General features: G+C 43.8%; 1 protein-coding gene across 2 annotated transcripts in view; it reads left to right on the top strand.

Annotated features, from left to right (window-relative positions):
* WDFY2 (WD repeat and FYVE domain containing 2) overlaps positions 1-23,881 on the top strand; it is a 54,783-nt gene that overhangs the window by 5,897 nt on the left and 25,005 nt on the right. For both annotated transcript variants that reach the window (XR_010068736.1, XM_063315306.1), the window contains exon 2: positions 19,591-19,658. Coding sequence is in view for 1 of the 2 variants with exons in the window: in XM_063315306.1 (XP_063171376.1) it covers positions 19,591-19,658 (68 nt within the window). In the remaining variant the exon portion in view is untranslated. The remainder of the gene's footprint in view (positions 1-19,590; positions 19,659-23,881) is intronic.

Here is a 23,881-nt window from a genome sequence, read left to right on the forward strand (position 1 = left end):
CCTCTCATGCACCTTGCCAACCCGCGCAGCACCCCTTGCACAACCTCCCTCACCCTCCCTGGTGCCCTCCCTGACACCCTCCCTGACCCTCACACCTCCTCACACCTTTGTGCATCCTCCCCAACCTGCATGGTGCCTCTCACACATCCCCTCACACCCCCTTCCTCGCACCCTCCCTGAGCCTCCCCCACATTCTCTCACCCCCCTCCCAGCAGCCACTTACCTGCCTGTGGGCCTGAGGCTTTTAACTTCCTGCCTGCTTCTCCACTGACTTTGGTTGTGGGAAGCTGGCAGGAAATTCCCTCGCCTAACCTGGGATTCAGTTAACGACAGCAACCAGGAGTGCAGGGATTGCCATCACTAAATGGTGTGGGTTTGCTTTTCCACTGCATTGCTTAGCGATGGAAATTCTGGTCCCGATTGCCCTTGTAAATCGAGGACTACCTGTATAGATTAGGGAAAGCACCATTATCTTGAAATACATTACCAGGCTAAAAATAAATTATTTAAAAACATTACTTCAGTTGCTAAAGGCCTCTTTATTGAAGTAAGTAAGTATGCAGAAAGCTAAAAAAACCAACTCTTTGAGGATGTTAAATAAAAAAAGATAAAACATACATTTTCCTTCCTTGCTCCTAATTCTTTCCTTCTTTACAGCTCTGGGATGCATTTTTCAACTTGTTCCTGGGCAAGAATGGGCTACACCCCCATCCCCCCAGGGCTTTGAAGTGCATCCTGAATTTAGGCCTCCATCTGTTTTTAAATTGTTTCAGATTGCACGGATTTTCTGGAATGAGTGGGACCTTGCAACTTGTTTTTCTGAATGATGATCTTTGCTAGGAACAATGTGAATTCTATTCTGAGAAATCGGGGTAGGAGCCTTAGAATGACAACGAGTGTGTATTTGTAGAAAAATTAATCTTAGAACTGCACATTAATGGTGAAGTTTGTCCTTTGTCCTTCTGACCTGGCCATGTTTAAAAGTAGTGAAACCTGCTCCCTCCCCAATCTTGCATTATACTGGGTGACCAAATTAATCTGTCAGTGTCTGAGGCAGGCAGAAGAGGACTTCTTTTCCCTGCTCACACCCCCCTGATGGTTATCCTGATTTCCTGATAGGGTAGTGATAATTTTATTTGACTGCTCTCATGTAACAATACATCAAGTAAATAACTACAGACAAGATAACACTCTCAAACTATTCAGCCATCAAACGAGTTATCTCAAAGTGCCGAAACAGATTACATAATATAACTTCAGTTTGTCCAAACTTATCTGTTACATTAGTGTCCAAGTAAGTTTTGTACTTCCGCTTTGTCAAGGCTAAAGTAAGTGCTACAATTTGTTTGTATGACTTGAATCACTTCTTGGGAGTGGATGTGTGTTGAATTTTTTTGTGCACTTCAGAGGCTTGTGGGAACTGTCCTAGGGTGAACATTGTTTGCACAAAATAAAGCTGAGCACCACATTCATTCTCGCACTTCTTTAACACCAAGAATTAGAGGGCCACTACAGGTAGTCCTTGTTTACTGACCACTCGTTCAGCAATCGTTCAGAATTATGACAGCCTGAATAATGAGACTTACAACTGGTCCTCAAAGTTGTGGCTGTTGCAGTGTCTCCATGGTCCCGTGACTGCGATTCAGGCACTTGGCAACCGGCACTTGGCAACCTGCAAGGGTACCAAATTACAATTTTTTATAGAAAAAAAGGCAGCAATCATATTCACTATGTTTACTATGTACATGGAAGGAATATTTCTTACTGGTAATCCAGCCATTGGGGAAGGCAATAGCAAACCACCCCGCTATAGTCTGCCAAGAAAATGTCGTGAAAGCGGCATCCCCCCAAAGGGTCAGACATGACTCGGTGCTTGCACAGGGGGCCTTTCACCTTTCACAATCCAGCCATACACAAAAGCTCTAAGGTGCCAAACCTACTTTCTTCTCTGGTAATTGAATCTTCTGATACCTGTCTGTGTAGGAGAGACACAGATGTGGACTCACCGGGTCAAAGTCTTAAGAGAGCTCATTGTTAGAAAGAAGCAACAAAACTATACTTTGCTTCCTTTTGAACATTTTCAGCTGAGTGGCATGGGAGATTGCCACATTGTGTTATTTGTTTCTTGAATGCTTGCTGCAAATAACAATAATAATAATGAATGATGTGTAGCTTTTAGGTTAATGGCACTGGCAAAGTTTGAAGGGTTTGTTGGTCATCTGAACAAGTAAATTGGATGCTAGAAATGATGCAGTCTACAGAAATCTATAATCTAAAGAAGAAAGAAGCTGCCATGGTGACAGAATTATAAAACCATATTTGGGGCATGGTCGTGTTTGTGCATATGCATAGAGAACTTCAAGGTATTTCTGAATGGTGATTAAGATAGGTAATATTTGCTGGGAATGGCACTGCTGTTGTTTTTTAAGTAGCTGTAATACCTGCCCAGCTAGTATTGTGCTTGTTTAATGCTCAGATGATTTCTTTGGCACAGTTTATATTGATGTACCTCTGTGAACCCACTAACCTTAGCAGTGTATATGAGAAGAGGAAAACATTAATGTGTACAGAAGATGACGGGAAAACACAATATATGACTGGCAGGTTCTATTACTTCATCATCCACAGTATATTCTCTCTGATTTTTGACTCTAAGTCTTGCATGATGGCCATAGCTGTTAGAGCCATGAAGTTGCTAGCGTAGGGGTTCTTTATCTGACATCCTCTGGATGTCAACCTGTAACCTTTTTCTCCTCTTTAGAATGAGAGTACTGTGACTGTATGAAGCATTGTTGTCCAGGTGAACCAGACAAAGGCTCATGACCAACCTTGACCTCTGGGAAGGGTTGGTCTCTTTGCTGAGTTTTGGAAAAGCATACAAGATTTTTGCTACTTCCAACTGTCTACATGAAGTGAAGCTGATTTCTCTAGCTCAATATAAGAGAGAGATCCCCCTCATTAGTAGTCAGTGGTTATGGGAGAAGGCTTCTATTATGTGCTGGGCTTTGAGACAGAAGTGACAGCTATAGGATTTAGTGTTGCTTCTTTGACCTTACAGTTCCATTTTGAAGATTGAAACCTGGCTGTATTAGATGCTTATAAAGCTACAGAATCTGCTGTTGATGTAAAAACAAAGATTGTTATGCAGCAAGGACAAACTGGTCAAATTTAATACCTCAGTTTCTCATTTCTCCAACAGATTCCTTCCTTCCTCTTTCTGAAATTTTGTGCCTATTGGTGCCTACATTTATGTTTGTGTTTCTTCTCACATTTTCTGCCTACAGTTTTTTCAAATAGAAAGACTTCCATTCATTTTTGTTCAGTTTTCATTAAATGCAAAACTGCATTGTAAAATTTAAAAAGTACAAATATTGACTATGGTAGCTTGAGAAATGCCTCTATCATGGCCATACTTCCTCTGGTGGCTGAATGTCAGTTACTTTCTTTATGTATTCAGAGATGGTGTAGTGTTTTTTTCAGTATGGCTTATCTGCAGACAGAAATAAAGAACATGCTTCTTTTATATCAAGAAGTTGGATATTGACAGACCCGTCCAATTTAATGGTAAAGTACTAAGCTTGGATAGAATTCTACATAAGGACAAAAGGTTCAACGCTGTGTTGGAAGACAGCATTGAGAAGCCATGGAAATCGATTTGGTGCCTTATATTTCTTTTTTGCAATCAGTCTGTCTAGCCAGGCTGTCAAACTGTTATTCCCTGGGAAAGAATTGTGTTCATGAGACTTATTTCTACCTCTACAGCCTCTTTATTGATCTGATTGAGAGAAGCAGGGCATAAATAAGAGAAAATCCATTTCTGTGTCCTCTGCCGTATGAATATTCAAAATATCCCTGTAGAACCCACAATTTAAGGAATGGAATCCCTAAAGATAGTTAGCTGTAGCTTAAATCAAAAGCTGACACTTTGCTGATGTGGAATATTATCAAGGAAATTATTTGGCTGGAGATCAGCATTGTTTAGCTGTAACCACTAGCTTCCAAGAGTTGTTTCCCTCATTGATGGTAGCATTAGCTTTTGCTTCAAAATGGGGATCCAGTAATATTTACAGGTAGTCCTTGGTTAACAACCATTTGTTCAGTGACCATTCAAAGCTATGATGGCGCTGAACAAATGGTAGTTATGACTGGTCCTCAAAGTTATGGCCGTTGCAGCACCCCTGTGGTCACATGATCAAAATTTGGGTGCTTGGCAACCAGCTCACATTTACAACCACAGAGTGAGCTTCAACTCCCCCTGCCTATCTCTCCCCATCTCTGCCCTTTTTGCTGCCCTGCATTACACTACTTCTGCCCCCTGCCGCCCCCAGCTGGCCTTCGCAGTCTTCCTCCTGCTGCTGGCCTGGGATCCAGGCACCCAGCATGGCAGGGTGGTGGAGCTCATCTGCTGAAGGGAGCCTGCTGGGCCCAGCTGGGGAGGAGGCAGCACGATGGAGCCAGTAGAGGAGGCAGAGCAGCAGTGCGAGCGGCAGGTCCTTAGGTGAAGGTGGTGGCTGTCAGCGCTTAATGACCCTAATTGGGACTGAAATTTCCATCGCTAAGCAAAGCAGTTTTTAGGCGAAATATCACATGACTGTGCTGCTTAGCAATGGCAGTTCTGGTAATCCTGGTTGCAGTCGTTAGGTGAGGACCTCACACTTCTCCTGCCCTGTGCGAACTGCCAGCTCTGTCCCGCTGCCTCCTCCCTGGCCAGACCTGGCAAGTTCGCTTCGGCAGACGAGGCCCCACCAACCTGCTGCACTTGCCACCCGTGTCCCAGGGCTGTACCCTCTCCCGGTGCCTGGATCCTGGGCCAGCAGTGGTTGGAAGAAGATGGCAAAGCTCAGCTGGGGGTGGCAGGGCTAGTATCAGTAGCAGAGTGCAGGGTGGCCAAAAGGGCAGAGATGGGGGGGAGAGATAGGTGGGTGGGAGGAGTTGAAGAAGAGGTAAGTGTGACTGGGAGGGCGCCTTGTCTGCCAAAGGGAGCTCATCGGGCCCAGCTGGGGAGGAGACAGCGGGATGGAGCCAGCAGTTTGCACAGGGCAGGAGAAGTGTGAGGTCCCTGCCTAATGATGGTGCAGTCTTCGACTAACGACCACAACCAGGTATACTGGAACTGCTGCTGCTGCTAAGCGGCACAATCATGTGATGGTCAACTGCTTTGCTTGGCAATGGAAATTCCAGTCCCAGTTAGGGTCGTTAAGCAAGGGCTACCTGTGTAGACTATGTAGCTTTAAGGCAAAAAAATAGGCATCTTCTTTCCTCAAGGGCTGCATTCTTTCAGGCATGATCTGTTGGAGACATATTGATGGGTAAAGCTGAAATAAGCAGGGTGTGTGTTCAGGGCCACAAGTTAATGAATGGCATCCATCTCTCTCCTGCACAGCTTTCCCCTCACACTCCCAACTTGCAGGGAAGGGACAGGTAGCTGTTAGCAGTCAACTGAACTGACTTCTTGCAAGGACCTTTTGAAATAAAGCCACAGGCTGAATGCTTATTGGCACCTTGTCTTGTTCTTAGTCTGCTAAGGTTGAATGCATTTCTGAGCTATGACCTGTTCTTAGATTATATCTCTCATTGTTTACTCTTTTCTTGTCTACCACTGGATTCATGCAAGTTTGGGCTTGTTAAGTCCTACTGCTGCTTGGATACTCATTATAAAATAGTCAGTGATGGGAGGTTCTGAGTGGCATGTTTGAGATGCTGCCTGTTGTAAATAAAATTGAAACGAGCCACTTGGTTTTTGTTTCTCAAGGATCCATTAGGCCTGATCTTACAGAAGAGAATTTGCTGGTACAGCTGTTCTAGGCTGGGCTGCAGAATTAAAATGTATCGATCTCTTTGATTCCTTTTATGCTAAGTTACATAAAATAGCTTTAATAGAGAAGTTTGTTGGCTGTGGTAGAGGGGAGGTTAAGTGGCTCATGATTCTATGATGTGTGCACTTTAAATTTATTTTTAAGAAGAGAAGAGTATTATAGGTGCTGTTCTCATTCTAGTCTACTGTCATGGAAACTCACTGGATGACTGGATCAACCACTCTCTCAGCCCAATCTATTTCACAGTGTTGCTATGTGGTGAAAATGGGAGGAGGAAGCATTGTGTACTGTAGTTTACCTTGAGCCCCTGAAAGAAATATGGGATATAAATCTAACAAATCAATAAATGCATAAATTCTGAGTAAAAAACATTTACTGGATGTTATTCAGGATCTCCCCATCTCCTCTTGGATTTGTTAATGATTTCGTCCTATCCCACTAAGCCCAGGAAGTTCCTCTCAAATTCTCTAACATCCAAATATGCTAGAATTTTAAAATGCTTAAGCCTCTTGCTTTTGGGCAGTTTTGGTACATCTGGAGTTTTTCCATCCTATGTTCTTCTTTCAGGCCCTCTCTAGAAGTGGCCTGTTAGTTTATATCATGTGGCTCTTGGGGAAATATGCTAAGGTTCAATATTTCGAAGACCAGCCCTCCACGGACCACCATTGCCATCTAGTTTGCATCTTTCCATTTTTTTTGGTCTACTGGCTCTGGGAGTCAGGCCATGGGAATATCAAAAAAAGAATGTTGTATTGTGCCCTGTGTGAGCTTCATTATGGCTGCTCACTGCTTGGAGGAATTGGTGTTCTGTCTGTCTTAACTTCTCTGAAAAGTTGGTATGTAGATCTGGAAACATTAGGGAACTGGGCATGGGGCTGTGTTGCTGATTACCAACTTAGAGTTAAAAGAGTTGTACTGCTTCATCTTTATCACTGCCTGCAATGCAAGCAAATGCAGAAAAGAAGAAATATAATGTATTTCCAAAATGCAGAAGAGTCACAACCAAAGCCAGTTCTGCCCAGTGTCAATGACAGCCTCTCTCATTGCCAAGAAAATGGGGTAACTGTCAGGCAATAAGTGCATGCAAGATTTTGTCTGCTTGTTTTCTTTGTGGCAGTCCCTTGCTTCCTTTCAGGAAGGGGCAAATGCCCTCATTTACTTGGTTCATGTTCCTTCCAGCTTGTCAGCAGTATTCATACACTCTTCCCACCCCTTCACTTGAGCAGATATGTGAAAAGGAAGGGGACCCACCCGCAGTTAGAATGAGATGCAGATCGCTTGCTTGTGGAAGAGGACATGTATCAACTGACATAGAGCTTGGTGAATGAATAAATAAATAAGCAGAGCAATAAAATATAAAATATTTAACAAAAAATTCTGTAGACCAGTAGCTGTTTCTGGAAACATTGCCACAATAGCTTGTTAGTCAATTAACAAACTGGCTATTCTTTCTGGGGAAAAAAACCCCAGAAAGTGTTTTCGCTACCCATCCTCACTTAGATTGTTACTTGAAAGTGTTGATGCAGTTTCACTACTGATTGTGTCAGTTCCCCAGGTTTTTGGAGTTTGTGCTATGGCTTATATTAACCTGGGAACTACAACTTAACAAAATTTATTTGTTAATAGGTTGATTAAGTTTAAATTAAGTATTAATTGCAGATTTTTAAACTTGTATTTTATGACAATGCTGCTCAAGATAATTTTTGAAAGACTGCAAAAATCATGGTGTTAAAAAGATACACCAGTCCAGTAGACTAATTAAGCAGTAACAGGATATTTTCAAGAGAAAATGTAATTATGAGACCAAAAGATCAGATAGAAGACAGACTCACAGGTTTCCTGAACAGAAGAGATTTAATCTGATAGTGAACTTTCTAGTGACAGGCCTACAGTCAGGACCAGAAATAGTGGAACAAGGATAACTGTTTTGTCAGCTGTCATTCAAGGGGTTTGACAAAAGTGGGGCACCAACCATTCAGGAAGTACAGCCAGTGGCATACACATATCCCCATCGTTGGTGGCTCATAAGTAATGGAACGAATGGCTGACAAGCAGCTGCATGGCCAGGTGTGGCCTGTTTCCTGGGTACCCCATGACCAATCAAGCAGATAAAAGGCCTGGAGGTGGTTCGGAGTGTTACATTTGCATTTGGTAGCTGTTCACTGGAACTCTCAACATGAGGTCCAAAGAGGTGGCCATGCGAGTGAAGGAGGCCATCATTAGGCTGAGAAAACAAAACAAACCCATCAGATAGCAAAAACATTAGGAGTGGCCAATACAACAGTTTGGAACATCCTGAAAAAGAAGGAATTGACTGGCAAGCTCAGCAACAGCAAAAGGCCTGGAAGACCACGGAAGACAACGAAAGTGGATGACCGCAGAATTCTGCTCATGCTCATGAAAGGAACCCTTTCACAACATCTAGCCAGGTCAAGAACGCTCTTGAGGAGGTAGGCACGTCATTGTCAACATCTACAGTCAAGAGATGGCTATATGAATGTAAATACAGAGGCTTCACAACAAGGTGCAAACCACTGGTAACGCTCAGGAACAGAAAGGCCAGATTAGACTTTGCCAGCAAACACCTAAAAAAGCCTGCCCAGTTCTGGAATAAGATTCTTTGGACTGATGAAACCAAGATTAACTTGCACCAGAATGATGGGAAGAGAAAAGTATGAAGAAGGAAAGGAACAGCTCATGATTCAAAGCATACCACATCATCTTTCAAACGTGGTGGAGGCAGTGTTATGGCATGGTGTAAGGGTTGCCTACTCCAAAACAATCTCAGACTCACAAGCAAGTGCTAAATAAAATCTGGTTTATTTGAGAATAGTATGCAAGTACAAAGAAAGCTGAGAATGGGAAAAGCATGCCAAATGCAAACTAAAAACCCCTTGGTACAAACAAGATCCCTCCCCCCGTAGAATCTTCCCAGGCTCACAATTCCAGGTGCTCCTAATGGCTCCTGATGGTGCAGTGGAAAAGTCCTTGAGCCGAGCACATAACCCAAACACATTCCATTGAAATGAACATAGATACAGAGCTTGGCACAAGGTCAGCAACATGGCATGTGAAACGTTACGATGTACAGTGCACATTGGAACAGTGAACATGACATACCGCGCCCCCCCCAAAAAAAACTCTAAGCAGAAGGCTTCAAAGGGTAAGCTAAGTGGAAACGGTTTACTAAATCAGGAGCATTAACGTGGTGAGCAGGCACCCACTCAGGGTGAGGAAAATGCTTCCAGTGGATCAGATACTGGAGGGAGTCTCGAAGCTTGCGAGAATCAACAACCTCCTTGACTTCAAAGTGTTGTTGCCCGTCAATCATGATCGGAGCAGGAGGAGGAGGTTGGGGATGCCAGTGGGAAGAGTGGTGAACAGGCTTGAGCAGGCTGCAATGAAAAACAGGGTGCAAGCGTTTCAAATTGTGAGGCAGATCCAACTTAACAGTAACTGGATTAACAAGACCAATAATAGGGAAGGGACCAATGAATTTGGGAGCAAGTTTTTTTGAGGGTTGTGGGGACTTTATGAATTTGGTAGAAAGGTAAACCTGATCCCCAATTTTGAAATCGTGCTGCACAGAACGGTGTTTATCAGCTTGGAACTTGTAAGCAGCCTAGGCATCAGCCAAAGCCTGCTTAATCACCGGCCAGGAATCAGCCAGCTGAACAGCCCAGTCAGAGGCAGAACAAGATTGGGGAGGGGCTTGTGGTAGCTCAGGGATGGGAACAAAGTCGTGCCCAGAAGCCACACGAAAAGGGGTTTGCCCAGTGCTCTGATGGACAGCATTGTTGTAAGCCACCTCAGCAAAGGGCAACAATTCAACCCAATTGTCCTGATGGTAATTTATGTATGCTCTAAGGAACTGTTCAAGGGTAGAGTTCAAAACCTCTGTAGATCCGTCAGTCTGGGGATGCGACGATGTGGACAACGCCTGTTTGGTGCCAATCAATTTTAAAAATGATTTCCAGAACTGGGAAGTGAACTGTGTCCCGTGGTCGGTTACCAAACGGGAGGGGCAACCGTGGAGACAGTAGATGTGGATGAGAAACAGGCAGGCCAATTGTGGGGTTGACGGGATGGAAGCACACGGAATGAAATGGGCTTGTTTGGAGAAAAAATCTTTTACAACCCAGATGACTGTTTTCTTTTGACTGGGTGGTAGGTCTACAATAAAATCCATAGAAATTTCATCCCAGGGGCGGGATGGGTCGGCCATTGGCTGCAGAAGCCCCTGTGGTTTACCCCCTTTTCTTTTTGAGATGGCACAAGTGGGACAGGAGGTAACATAGTCTTTGACATCCCGCCTTAAGGTTGGCCACCAAAACTGACGCCTAACCAAATGCAAGGTTTTGACAAAACCAAAGTGTCCAGCAAGTTTGTCATCATGGGAAAGCTGCAAAACATCAGCCCTCAAAGCTACAGGCACATAAAGGCGGTGTTCCACCCACGCCAGACCGTTTTCAAAAGAAACATTGTCTCTGTTAGCTAGCAACCAAGTGTCAGATTTCAGTGCCTGGAGAAAGTCTTTTTGTAACTGCCAAGGAACCTGCATTTTCTGCTTCCCAGCCGGGGCTGGGGGCAGGGTTGCCTGCGCACGGGTCTGGCTCCGGGTGACAGCAGCCAAGCCCAGTTGTGGTTCAGTGAGAACAGTCCCTACTATATCTGACACGTGGTCAGAGTCCTGAGGTAAACGTGACAAGGCATCGGCCAGGAAGTTTTTCTTTCCCGGAATAAACTTCAATTGGAAGTTAAAGCGACTGAAAAATTGAGCCCTGCGAATTTGTTTAGGACTGAGACGCCGAGGGGTGCAGAGGGCTTCCAAATTCCTGTGATCTGTCCAGACTTCGAAAGGGCATTTAGCGCCTTCCAGGAGGTGATGCCAAGCTTCCAAAGCGGCTTTTACAGCAAAAGCCTCCTTTTCCCAAACATGCCACCAGCATTCAGTTTCAGAAAATTTTCTGGACAGATACGCGCAGGGTTTTAGGTGATTGTCGGAGTCTCTTTGTAATAATATAGCCCCAATTGAGAAGTTAGAAGCATCAACTTGGACCACAAAGGGGCGCTCAGGATCAGGGTGCTGTAGAATAGGTTCAGCAGTGAAGAGGGTTTTTAACCGCTCAAATGCTGTCTGGCATTCAGGTGTCCAATCCAGCACTGCCCCAGGATTTTTCACCTTGCGTGTCTCTCCCAAACCCTTGGTGCATAGCAAGTCAGTAAGGGGCAGAGCAATCTCAGCAAACCCTTGGATAAAGTGGCGATAATAGTTACTAAACCCTAGAAAACTTTGTAGTTGCCGCTGGGTGCGAGGGCGTTCCCAACTTAAAATCACCTGATTTTTTTCCGGGTCCATCTCAATGCCCTTGTCAGATATCCTATAGCCTAGATAGTCAAGTTGGGTCTTGTGGAACTCACATTTGGAAAGCTTGGCATAGAGTTTGGCATCTCTAAGCTTGCTTAACACCTGTTTGAGGAGGCATTCATGTTCCTCCTCAGTTTCAGTGTAAATGAGCACATCGTCTAAATAAACCAGGACCCCTTTAAACAAATGATCATGTAACACTTCATTAATCAATTGCATGAAGACCCCGGGCACCCCTGCTAACCCAAAAGGGAGGACTTTGTACTGAAATGAACCCAATGGGCAATTAAAAGCAGTTTTCCATTCGTCTCCAGTTCGTATGCAGATGCAAAAATAGGCTTCACGAAGGTCAAGCTTGGAAAAAATCTTGCCCTTGGACAAATGGGCTAACATGTCTTTCATTAGTGGCAGAGGATATTTGTTGCAGATCGAGATGGAATTTAACCCCCGATAGTCCGTACAAAGTCTAAGTGTGCCATCCTTCTTTCCCCGGAAAAGTACAGGGGCCCCAACTTGGGAATTAGCAGGTTCAATAAACCCCCTTGACAGATTTTTGTTGATAAATTCCTGCAACGCCTCTAGCTCTTTCTGGGTCATGGGATAAATTTTCGGCTTGGGCAATTGAGTGTTGGGAACCAACTCTATTGCACAGTCAGTCTTTCGATGGGGGGGCAGCTGGTCCGCTTCCACTTCCCCAAAGACGTCTGTAAAGTCTCGGTATCGCTCGGGCAAGCCTTCTAAGTGGGGTAAGCTGGGGCGCAGTGTTGCGATCGCAGCTCTTCCCATCCCCACACATAAAGGTCTCTCCGCTGTGGGAGCTTGGTAAAACCCATCCTTAAAAGTAACAGTTTGGTGCTCCCAATTTATATATGGGCTGCGCGAAGTCAACCAGGGAATTCCCAGAATTACCATGGGATGGCCCATGGGATGAATTTTAAAACCTCCCTGTGGCTGCCCATTTGCATTGCTACATTTCCAGTGAAATGAGTTGCTGGACCCCCACCCACCATCGACCCGTCTAACTGGGTGAAGATCAAAGTCTGCTGGAGGGGAAAGCTAGGCAGGTCCAATGCAGCAACCAGATCAGGGTGGATGAGACACCTTGAACACCCAGAGTCAACGAGAGCCCAGACTTCCATGGCCTTAGTGCGGGAGCCCAACTTCACTTTCACTGCTAGAGTGGGGCAATCAGCACTCATCATAGCGTCTTCGCGCCCATCCTCCTCCACCTGCCTGCAGGTGCTGTTCAGGGCAGGTGGCTGGCGTTTCCCACCGGCTCCTTAGAGGCAACATTAGCCTCCCCGGAGAAGTAAATCTCTTCTTCCACATCAGTAGCCCCCTTGGCCACTGTCATCTGTTGCGATGGGGGGGGGGGGCAATTTGGCCGGCACTTTTGTCACTTGATCTCCAGCCCTGGGTTTTGGGCAGTCTGCGGCTCGATGCCCGACTTTCCACATCGAATACACTGGCCCCGTGTGTAGCGCCGCTGCCTCTCCTCATCCCACATTCTGTAGCCTGATGGGGCAGCTGTTGCTCCGATTCGGGGTCCCCGCATCGCGGTTGGTGGTCGCTCATGCCGTCTGGCTTGCATGTAGGTGTGCTGGGCATGCTCAGCCTTCCCAGCCAGACAGATCCAGTCATGCAACGACTCTGGGTCATCTCTGCATAGTGCCCATTTTAGGACGTCCCGATTGAGCCCGTCTTTAAACCTTTCTACGAAGGTTGACTGAGACCAATCGGGGACCTTGCCTGCCAAAGCTTTGAATTCCAGGGCATAGTCGGCTACTGACCTGGGGCCCTGGATGAGATCCTTTAGCGCCTCCTTAGCTCTTGCCTTGGCCAGAGGATCCTCAAAATGCAGCTTTAATGCTAACATAAAGTCCTCAAAGGACTTGAGCTCAGGGGCGTCAGCCTCCGTTAACTGGACATACCAGTCCGCTGCTCTGCCTTTGAGCTTAGTGGCCACTGCCGTTATCTTAGTCGCCTCGGATGGGAAGCATGGCCCGAATTGCGCCATGTAGCTCTTCGCATTGGTTAGGAAAAAGGATAGCTTGGTGGGATCCCCATCAAACTTGACAGAAAAGTCCTTCACTGCTCCTCCTGTTGGAGCGGAACCGGTGGCAGGCAGAGTGGTGGGACCCCAGGTCACGGTAGTGGTCCCTCTTCAGGGCGGAGATCCATCCCGGAGCCATCCGCGGCCCCGCTCCGCCAGCGGTTCGGGGGGAAAGATGGGGGATGGTTGCGTGAAGCTGGGACTTCCCTCGTACCTCGCCTGGCCGCCCACCGCTAAAGACAGGTTTTTCAACAGATACTCCATCGACTCCATTTTCGCCTCCAGTACTCTCAGCCTCTCAGGGGTTTGAGATTCCTCCCCCTGTCGCACGCCAGGCTGTCTCCCTGTTTCTACCGTGGTAGATTCCACCTCTGGGGTCAACGGGAACCGGTGCTTCCAGGATGCCTGGGGCGTCCCTGGCTGGGGCTCTCCCATCGTATCCCAGGTGGTCAGCTCCGCAGGCGGTCCGCTCGGTGCCGGTTGCTCTGGCTCTCCCCCATCACTAGATCCCCCCAGCTCAGGGCTGGAACTCGAATCCTTCGGGTAATATGAAAGTTTGGGGGGGGCGGCTTGGCTCTCTACTCCGGATTGTTGACTCAGCTAATGGGTTAGTCAGCTCCCCAAGCTCTCCGGGCGCTAGTTTCGACTCTGCCATCGCTAACTGCTTCCCTCACAAGAATTGATCTTGGTAGGAGCTAGCGGTGTACTTTGGTGATTCTCAGCTTTATGTAAGGGTTGCTTACTCCAAAACAATCTCAGACTCACAAGCAAGTGCTAAATAAAATCTGGTTTATTTGAGAATAGTATGCAAGTACAAAGAAAGCTGAGAATGAGAAAAGCGCACCAAATGCAAACTAAAAACCCTCAGTACAACCGAGATCCCTCCCCCCGTAGAATCTTCCCAGGCTCACAATCCCAGGTGCTCCTAACGGCTCCTGATGGTGCGGTGGAAAAGTCCTTGAGCTGAGCACATAACCCAAACACATTCCATTGAAATGAACATAGATACAGAGCTTGGCACAAGGTCAGCAACGTGGCATGTGAAACGTTATGATGTACAGTGCACATTGGAATAGTGAACATGACACATGGGCTGTATGGCTGCCAATAGAACTGGGTCACTGGTGTTTCTTGATGACCTGACTGCTGATAAAAGCAGCAGGATGAATTCTGAAGTGTATAGGGCTGTACTTTCTGCTCAGATTCAGCCACATGCTGCCAAACTGATAGGATGCCACTTCATATTGCAGATGGATAATGACCCAAAACATACAGCAAAAGCTACCCAAGAGTTTCTCAAGGCAAAGAAGTGGGATGTTCTTTAATGGCCAAGTCAGTCACCTGATCTCAACCCAACAGAGCATGCTTTTCACTTACTGAAGACAAGACTGAAGGCAGAAAGACCCACAAACAAGCAGCAGCTGAAGGCAGCTGCAGTAAAGGCCTGGCAAAGCATCTCAAGGGGGGAAACTCAGCATTTGGTCATGTCCATGGGTTCCAGACTTCAGGCAGCCATTGACTGCAAAGAATTTTCATCTAGGTATTAAAGGCGATCCTTATGTTTGTAATGATGTTGGTTTGTTCCATTACTTATGAGCCACCAACGATGGATGTGTGTGTATGCCACTGGCTGTACTTCCTGAATGGTTAGTGCCCCACTTTTGTCAAACCCCTTGAATGACAACTGAAAGTCCTGACTTCGCTCCCATCTGGGTGCGTTTCCTTTCAACTTCAATGTGGTGGTGTACAGAGGCCAAAGGCCAAAACAGTTATCCTTGTTCCAATATGTCTGGTCCTGACTATATACAAATTTCATGGAGAAAGAACTTTCTCAGTGATGGGACCCTGTTCTCGTGACGTTCTCAGCCATATTGTGGCTTAGTTTAGCATGCTGTGTGAGCCTGTCCTGACCCATTTATGGTTAAAGCTCCGTTCCTTAATAATAATCTAAAACCATGTCTTGTTCTTGACTTAGCTGGTTCAAACACAGCTCCATGTTTTGTCTAAACTGAAACAAATGACTATCTTATGGAGGTGATGGAGAGGGCCAAATCCAGAGTTGGAGGTAGAAATCATTAAGGTATCACTTGCATGCACTATGAGAAAAGCCTATGATGATTCAGAATTTGGATGTTTGTGCTCTGATAATTATGGGCTAGATAAAATGACATGACTTAGCTTTACTAAAATTCTTGGACAGTTATAGTTAGAGATTATTGAACACAAAATTCATTTGTAGATTAGATTGCTGCCTTGTGTAGAGAGATTTATTGCAAGTTTTAACAACATAGCTTATAGCAATGGCCCAATAATGTTTAATTTATTCAGTGCTGTGTCAAAGGTTAGTAGCAATCATAGTACATTTATTTAACACATGTCTATAGCTGCTGTTGTGGGGAAAATAGGAGGAAGGAGTATTAGCTATGTTCACTGCCTTGAGTTATTTATAAAAATAATAAAGGTGGGATAAAAATTAAATAAGTCCAGAAGTACAAACAATGTTGAAACTTTTGATTACACATTATTTCATTCTAAAGAAATCATCCAAAATTTCTGCCTTGATTAAGAGTGGAATAGGTTTCAAAGCTAACCAGTAGGATTGCATCAAGGTTTTTATTTCCTGGTAGCCTAGCACCTGTGAATAAAACATTAGCTTGTTCCATGAACTGTTGTGTTAAAGCAATGTAATAGTTGGCAAGAAGTTAAGCCGGCTAATTATGGATCTTGGCTGCTATCAAAGGAGGAATGTTCATGATAGCAACTATAACCAACTCTAGTGCCTGAATTGATTTTTATATTGTCATAATCTTTGCACTGATGGAAAATATGTGTGGAATGTGAAAACATGTAGCATGTGCAGTGATGAGAAAACTGGTTCATGGTAGTGGGAAGGAAAAGATGTGCTAACTTGAAGAGGAGATAACTAATATCAAATACCCTATGTGTTGTACTCAGTTACAATTAATTAGCTCAAACCTGAGGGCTAGGTGCTACAAGGTTTTTACATTTCTATTTTAATTAACTTTCTAGTTTATAATTTCAGCTAGGATGCTATCTTATATTTCTAAGTGGCTGTTTCTTTGATATGATTTATAAGGCCTTCTCCAACTAGGCACCTTCCCTATATTTTGTTCCTAGAATCCCCAGAATTCCTAGTCAAGTTGGCTAAGAATTCTGGGATTTGCAGTCCCAGGATACAGTATCTGGGAGGACAGAAAAGGCTGACGTAATTGGTTGCTGGGAGAGAGGTTTTGTTTTGAAAGTTCTTTGCAGTGCTATTATAAAATGGTGGGAGGACAAAGTAACCTCTTATTACAGCCCCACTTCTTCTCTGGAGGGTGGTGAGATGCTCTAGAGCAGATCTGGTGTGGGTGATTGATATGATGGATTAGGGGATGGTCACTGTCCTCCTGGACTGTGTGCTCCTGTGTACTCAGAGTAATGGGAAATTAGCAACTTTAGTGTGACAGATAAAGAACATAAAAAATACAATGGGAGCCATCCTATTAATATTTTATTAAATGTAGCTGTCGATCGGAAGGTCGGCGGTTCGAAACCGCGCGGCGGGGTGAGCTCCCGTTGTTAATCCCAGCTCCTGCTCACCTAGCAGTTCGAAAACATGCAAATGTGAGTAGATCAATTGGTACCGCTTCGGCGGGAAGGTAACGGCGTTCCGAGTCGTCATGCTGGCCACATGACCCGGAAGTGTCTATGACAACGCCGGCTCCAAGGCTTAGAAACGGAGATGAGCACCGCCCCCTAGAGTCGGATTCGACTGGACTTTACGTCAAGGGAAACCTTTACCTTTACTTTAAATTAAAATTAAATCCAATTACATTTTTATGTTCTCTCCTACCCATCCCTCATGTTTGTTCTACCCCTCTCTCTTTTTGGAACGTGTCTCTCAAAAATTGCATATACCTGTGCAACTGAAGGGATTTCTCCACTTTTACCTGCTTCAGTAGGTGAAGAATGGTCTAGATTAGAATTAGGGCTTGGGGAGTAAAAGAATAAGGAGAATGAATGGAAGTCCAATTCTACCAGTGGATGTTTGCTTATAGTACTTTAGACATGCTCAATAGATCCATCATTGCTCCTTCTGTGAAAACATTGTACTCTACCCTTAAAATAAAGCTAGTTTACCATTTCTGTGGTTATATTTTTAAAAGAAAGTAATGTATTGAAAAGGCATTATAAGCTTATACATTGTAATGTAAATTGTAATGTACTGTAAAAGTTTTTTAAATAAGAAATAAAATACATAGAAGTAGGAATCCAAGCAAAGAATAACCCAGAGATCTTATCTACAGTTCTTAGACAGCTATGGCTATGAACTTCCCTAGCTGAAGGATCCCAGAAGTTGTTTTGTTTTTTAAAATGCTATTTATTGTAATGTTATTGATGCTTGATGATATTACTTAATAGATATGGAGTCCTGAAAGTAGTATTAGCTTACTTATTTATGTAATAAGTACAAAAATAAAATTAACAGACTTTGGCATATCATGATAATGCAAAGTAATGCAATGTGGTGTTTGAGTATTTACCTTGCTTTCAGCAGGCTGGGAATCTGGGAGTTGTTTTCCCACACATCTGGGGGCATCTGGAGAAAGCTGCAACAGACCCAACAAATTGAAGGTGGCAATTACTGCAAAATATGGTGGTTAGCATTCAAAAATCAGCATATGGAACAAGTAACTTACATAGGCTCTTGTCTTTCTGCATCATTTTTCTGACCTTAGCTCATCCTTTCAGAAAAAATTTACAGGGATGTGTTTTTGGAGATATGTGTACTCAAGCGTTAAGTAAAGTTTCTCCCTGGGCATAATATGCATTTTCCTGAAACTGGTTTTTCTGGCTTGTAATCCCCTGATTTGTTTTTCTCCCTCTGAATCTAGTAGCTGCTTTGTTTGCTCTACCTCTGGCTGAATAAAACAAAGAGGCTAATACTGAACATCAGATATAGTTCTTCAGGTATTTCTTTCCCCGATGGCTTGCAGTTGACAGATACGCCAAAGAAGAAAGGCAGAGGAGCAGGAAGGCAAGGAGGATAAGGATAAATGGCCTGCAGAGACAGTTCTTGGAAAGTGGCAGTCAAACAGCAGTTGATCACCATTCTTTCTTTTTTATGTTGCAGTTAGTTGATGTGGCTGCTGATACTGACTATTTTAGCAGTGACCAGATACGCGTAGCCCAATGTCCTTCACGTAAATGGCTTTGGAAGAATTTTGTTATGCATTAAGCGTTCTTTATTATTATTGTTTATTAAATTTTAGTGAAGTGTTAGATCTTTGCCTCTGTCCTGTTGTCAAGAAAATGGATTTAATAATTATATCAAGAACTGTTGCAGATATTCAGATAGTAGCCCATAGGTTCCTAGGATCCAGAATGCACTGACACCTCTTCCTGTAATGGATTGTTTGGGCCACTTCACTACTAGTGGTTTATCATGTCTTCATTGTACCATACAACCATCTCTGAAGTGCCTGTTGTCATTATTATTACTTTTGCATGACCCTGGAAGATGCCACAAGTCCTTAGCGGGGAAATGTAGTCTTGATAGCCGTAAATGCTGCAGGAAGACACATTGCAATTATATGACAATTAGGTCCACTCACCACACTGAGCCAAAACCAAGCAAGCCATGTGTGCTTTCTGAAACCCAGTCTTTGGGGTCTGCAAATCATTGTTTATGGGTTTTTGTGATGTAACAGTCAGGTCTGTGTGTGCATGTGGGGGTGGGCAAATGAAAGCTTTGTAAAATGGATTATCTTACAACATTTTGAAGCATTGAGAATGCCCATGGTTTAGCATGTGCAGTTCTTCACATGCTAAAGTTTGAAAGTACATAATACACAAATAGCATATCAGTAGTATTAAGAGCAGAAGTATTGCCTGTGCTTGCCAAATGGCTTTTTTAAATGCTCTCTCTGTTCTTCATGCTCTAATAAAATATTCCCATTCGACTCTTATCGTTTATAAGGGTAAAAACCTGCCATATTTATGCAACATTAAAATTAGGTGTGTTCATTTTTAGCGGCTGACTAAATATAACTGAATGTACCATGACAAGAATGATCTGGAAAAATTGCATTAGTTCAAAAAAATAGAATGAGGAAATGAATGCAGGATCATTTTGATGTTCTACTTCAACTGGGTGCTAGCTCTGAGTTGTGGCTGCAGTTCCTGCTTCATGTTTTAGTAGAAGGAACAAGGTGACCAATTCTCTCTCATTTCATTCCTTCCAAAGCCTTGACAATGAACTTCTCATAGTTAGAAGTTTTCTATTTTCTTTCTGAGAAGCTTTTCATTGTAGGGAAATGTTATTAAATGTTCTATCCCCTCTTTTGCAGGACAGTTCGGGTCTGGATGAAGAGAGACAATGGTCAATACTGGCCAAGCATCTACCATGCAATGTCATGTAAGTATTTTGTGATATTAAATATTATTTCCCCCTTATTTTTTCTCACTGCCCTTGTTTGCAGTTAAATGTTAGGAACGTATAGTTGAACAGTGCTTAAAATTTGGATTTTCAGAAATACTGATATTATTTCAGTTTGTTCATTTCCGATATTCTAAAAATATTGGAAAGGAAATATTAATAGGAGAGTAGACTAATAAGTGGTAGGTTCTGTTAAATTCTACAACAGACTTGCTCACCTAATACCTAAAGAACATGAAACATGTCCCTCAAACATAGTGGTGCAGAAGCAAATGCTGGCAGGGCTTCTGAAGAAGATGGAATCCATTTAAACTTTTGACTGAAAGATGCATTTCTGTATTAGAGCTCTCTGGGTTGCAGAAAGGGGCATGGTTGATTTGTGTAGTAGGTAATGCATGAAGCCAAGAGACTGAAAACTGTTTGTAAATTCAGGCATATGGGTTGATGGGCAGTATTGATTTGCATAAGTGAGGAATATGGTATGTGGGAAAGATAGCATAAATGGCTTTGAGGATATCTAAATTAAGCTGAAAAGTTGATTGCTATTCCTTTTCTTGTTTAAAATTGGAAATAAGATCAGCCCAAATAGACATCTGATACATTGAAAATATTAAAAATCCAAAAAGTTATAACAGGAGTGAAATATTTCTGATCTGGTTATGGCTGTCAGTTTAATTAATCTGACATGGAAATAATCAAACAGTGCATAGCTACAAGTGTGTCAACATGTATCTATTGCTTGGTATTTTTGTTCATTTTAATTGCTGGTAACAAACAATAGCCAACTTGATCTAAAACATCCAGGGTCAGGACTTGTAGTTATAGTGATGACAAGAAATTGCCCTGAAATGTTTTTATTTCTTTGTTTGTTGGATTTATATCTTGCCCTTATTCATTTCTGGATAAATCAACCTCACATTCATTTGCTTGACTCAGACCTAACCTCTCCTTATGAAACGACAACTGCTCCATCTTCAGGTAACCCTGTCACAGAGTCCAGGAGGCCCAAACAATTCTAGGACCCACCAGCTCTGTGTTTGGTGCTTCGGCTTTGCTGGGTGCCTTGCTTCCTCTCCTGGCTTTGCGCTGATGGTTCTTCCTCTGTTATGCTTTGAGGTTTAGCCTGTGTCTGTCTGTTTCCCCTCAGGCTGTTTTGATTTAGATTCAAGGATCTGGAAAAGTTTTGTTTTCTGTTGCACCTGTGGCTGGCAACTTGCAGGCCTAAGAGTTAAAGTACACCAGCTTCATGATCAGTCCCCACATGCTCTTGTGGTGCGAGTAGGTGGTGCTTGGGAGACGCACATTCCTTCCTTCTTGCTCTCACCTCTAATATACAAGCTCTATCAAGTATGCATTATATTCTATATATTGTCCAGCTAAAGGTAGTTGGTAATTTCATGCCATCTCTCCTTTTTTTCTTTCTTAATCCTATCTGTAACATGCTTATGAATCCTTTCTATCCTTCTGTGTTTTCTCTTTTTTTCTAACCTCCTGGCAGTAACCTAGCTGGGAAGGGAACATCTCAATGCTGCCTTTGGCTCAGCATATCCTGTTTATCAGGAAAGAGGAATTGAGTTTTCCTATATTTGAACCAGGTTAATTCTGTCCATTATTAATCTCAGCCTGATCCCGTGCTTAATCACACACATTGTCACAGCATGCTCAGGAATAACAAGGAGAGGGGGCTCCAACCCGAGTGCACCCTTTCTTCTAGGACCTGTTCTCTGGGCAGCTGCTGTTGAGGGGATGTGCTTTGCATAAGCAATTGTAGGTTACTGCTTGGTATCTAAACCCTTCTCTGGGTGGGGAGGGGACACTCAGTTGGGGTTTGCTTTCCCGGTCTGTGAATCCTGTCTGGAAGTGTTATCCCAATACCTATTGTCTGTTTATTGTCTGACCGCATAAGATGTTTTTGACATTGCTAAACAATATACAGTAGTGTGATAAAGTAACTTCGGACTGTCATTCAACAAGCAGTTGTAAGTCGAGGACTACCTGTATGGGTAGTCCTCGACCTACAACCATTCATGCAGTAACTGTTCAGAGTTACAACAGCGCTGAACAAATGGTGGTTATGACCTGTCCTCAGGGTTCTGGCTGTCCCAGCACCCCATGGTCATGTGATCTTGATCTGGGCACTTGGCAACCAGTTTGCACTTAAGACCGGTTGCAGCGCCTTGCGACCACATGATCGCCGGTTGCAGCCTTCCCTGCCGGCTTCTCTAGAAAGTCAGTGAGGAAGCCAGCAGGGAAGGTCGCAAGCAGGGAGCACAGAGCAGCTCCCCCAGCTGCTCTGTGCTCACACCACACTGGCCACTCATGTACCCTTATGCACCCCCGTGCACCTTCCTTGACTTGTGTTACACCTCTGTGCACCCTCCCTGACCCGTGCCGCACCCTCCCTGACTTGCGCCGCATCTCTCGCACAGACTCTTGCACCCTCCCTGACCCGCACTGCACCCTCATGCACACTCCCTGACCCTCGCCACACCTCTCAGGCATCCTGTTGCACCCTTGTGTGCCTTCTCTAACCCTTGCCATGCCTCCCCCACACCCCCACTCACCCCCTCACTCCCTTCCTTCCCCCTCCCCCGCAGCAGCCACTTACCTGCCTGCCAGCCTGCTGGTGAGCTGCCTGATATTGCAACTTCCTGCTGCCTTCCCTACTGACTTTGGTTGTGGGAAGCCAGCAGGAAGTTGCCTCACCTAACAACTGTGGGATTTGGCTAATGTTGGCAACTGGGACTGGAGGAATTGCTATTGCTAAGTGATGTGGTTGCACTTTACGACCGCATTGCTTAGCGATGGAAAAGTCCATTTCCAACTTAGAATTGCTGTTGTAAGTTGAGGACTACCTGTCACAACATGTCTTCTAGATCCTGCCCATCCTGGCTTCTAATGACTATTAGAACAGGGCTGAACATTAGATTTCAAAAGGAATAAAATAGTCCCTAATCTCTTTGGATGGGTAAATGATAGGTTGCTCCTGAAATGATTAGCCCTAGATTCCAAACGCTGTAGTGGAATGATGATCCTTACATTTTAAAATGGGATTTATAATTCATTGTTGGATCTGTTATTGAAGAATATTGTCATTGTAGTATACACCACTGTAGGAGTACCACGGTACTGAAATGTTGGTAGGAAATATTTTAAAGGAATAAAACCAAAATAGTAAATATTTGCATTGGTTTCCTTTTATTAGAATGTTGTGAATAGTAGCTTTAAAATTATTTGATGATAAAGCAAGTATTATGATTTAATTAGCTTTGTGTTCTTAATTCTTGGAAATGTCTAAATTGAGCAGTGCCAGTCCACCTTCTCCACATTTATTTTAATGCTCCTACACAATTTAATGAGAGAAAAATGCTTAGAAATGGAAGGCAGAGGCAACAGCTTTTGGATTGTGAAGTTTTTGTCATGCATAATTTCTGACCATATTTTATGGCAATTGTACACTGTAATATGGGAAGACAGTTTCTCAAGAAACAGGTTCATTTAAAAAGAACAACAGAAATCAGTTCCAGCTCACATGCATTGTAAAGATAAATTAGCTTGGAATATAATATAACTTAAATTGCTGTAAATTTTCTGTGTTCATCCTCAGAGAGGGTAAACTGCCACATCATGCAATGTGTGGGTGATTTGTTCTCGGATGTTGACACAGGACATTTGTTTTAGTTCTGTAAGAACCCACAGGGAGAAAATGGTCCATTTTTTTTCATTGTGCTTAGAGATTCCTAATTCTTCACATGCAATATTTTGCAAACCTCCCCTAGACAGACAATGAAATAATAAGCCTATTGTGGCATTTCCTGTACCAGGTTATTCTTTGAGAGGTTTCCTGTAAAACATAATCCCTCTGACAGCACATTACTGAGCCTTGCTATGCAGGCAGATAGGTTCTTAAAATGATGGGGTTTACTGTACTGGTGTAATAATGCAAATGTGAAATGGAGATTTCCTGATATCAACTGAGCTTGTTAGGCATGAAGTGTATCTAAACATTAGTATAGAAAGTGCAGCCTACCAATATAGGTCGTCCTCGCTTAACGATTGCCCTGTTTAACAACAGTGCTGAAAAAGTAACTTTATGACCAATCCTCACACTAACGACTGTCACAACACGTAATCTAAATTCAGGCACTTCGCAAATGGTGTTTACAACCATCACAGCGTCCTGCAGTCATGTGATCACCATT

Source organism: Candoia aspera, chromosome 1 (genome assembly GCF_035149785.1).
Source record: "Candoia aspera isolate rCanAsp1 chromosome 1, rCanAsp1.hap2, whole genome shotgun sequence".
Classification (NCBI taxonomy): Eukaryota; Metazoa; Chordata; class Lepidosauria; order Squamata; family Boidae; genus Candoia; species Candoia aspera.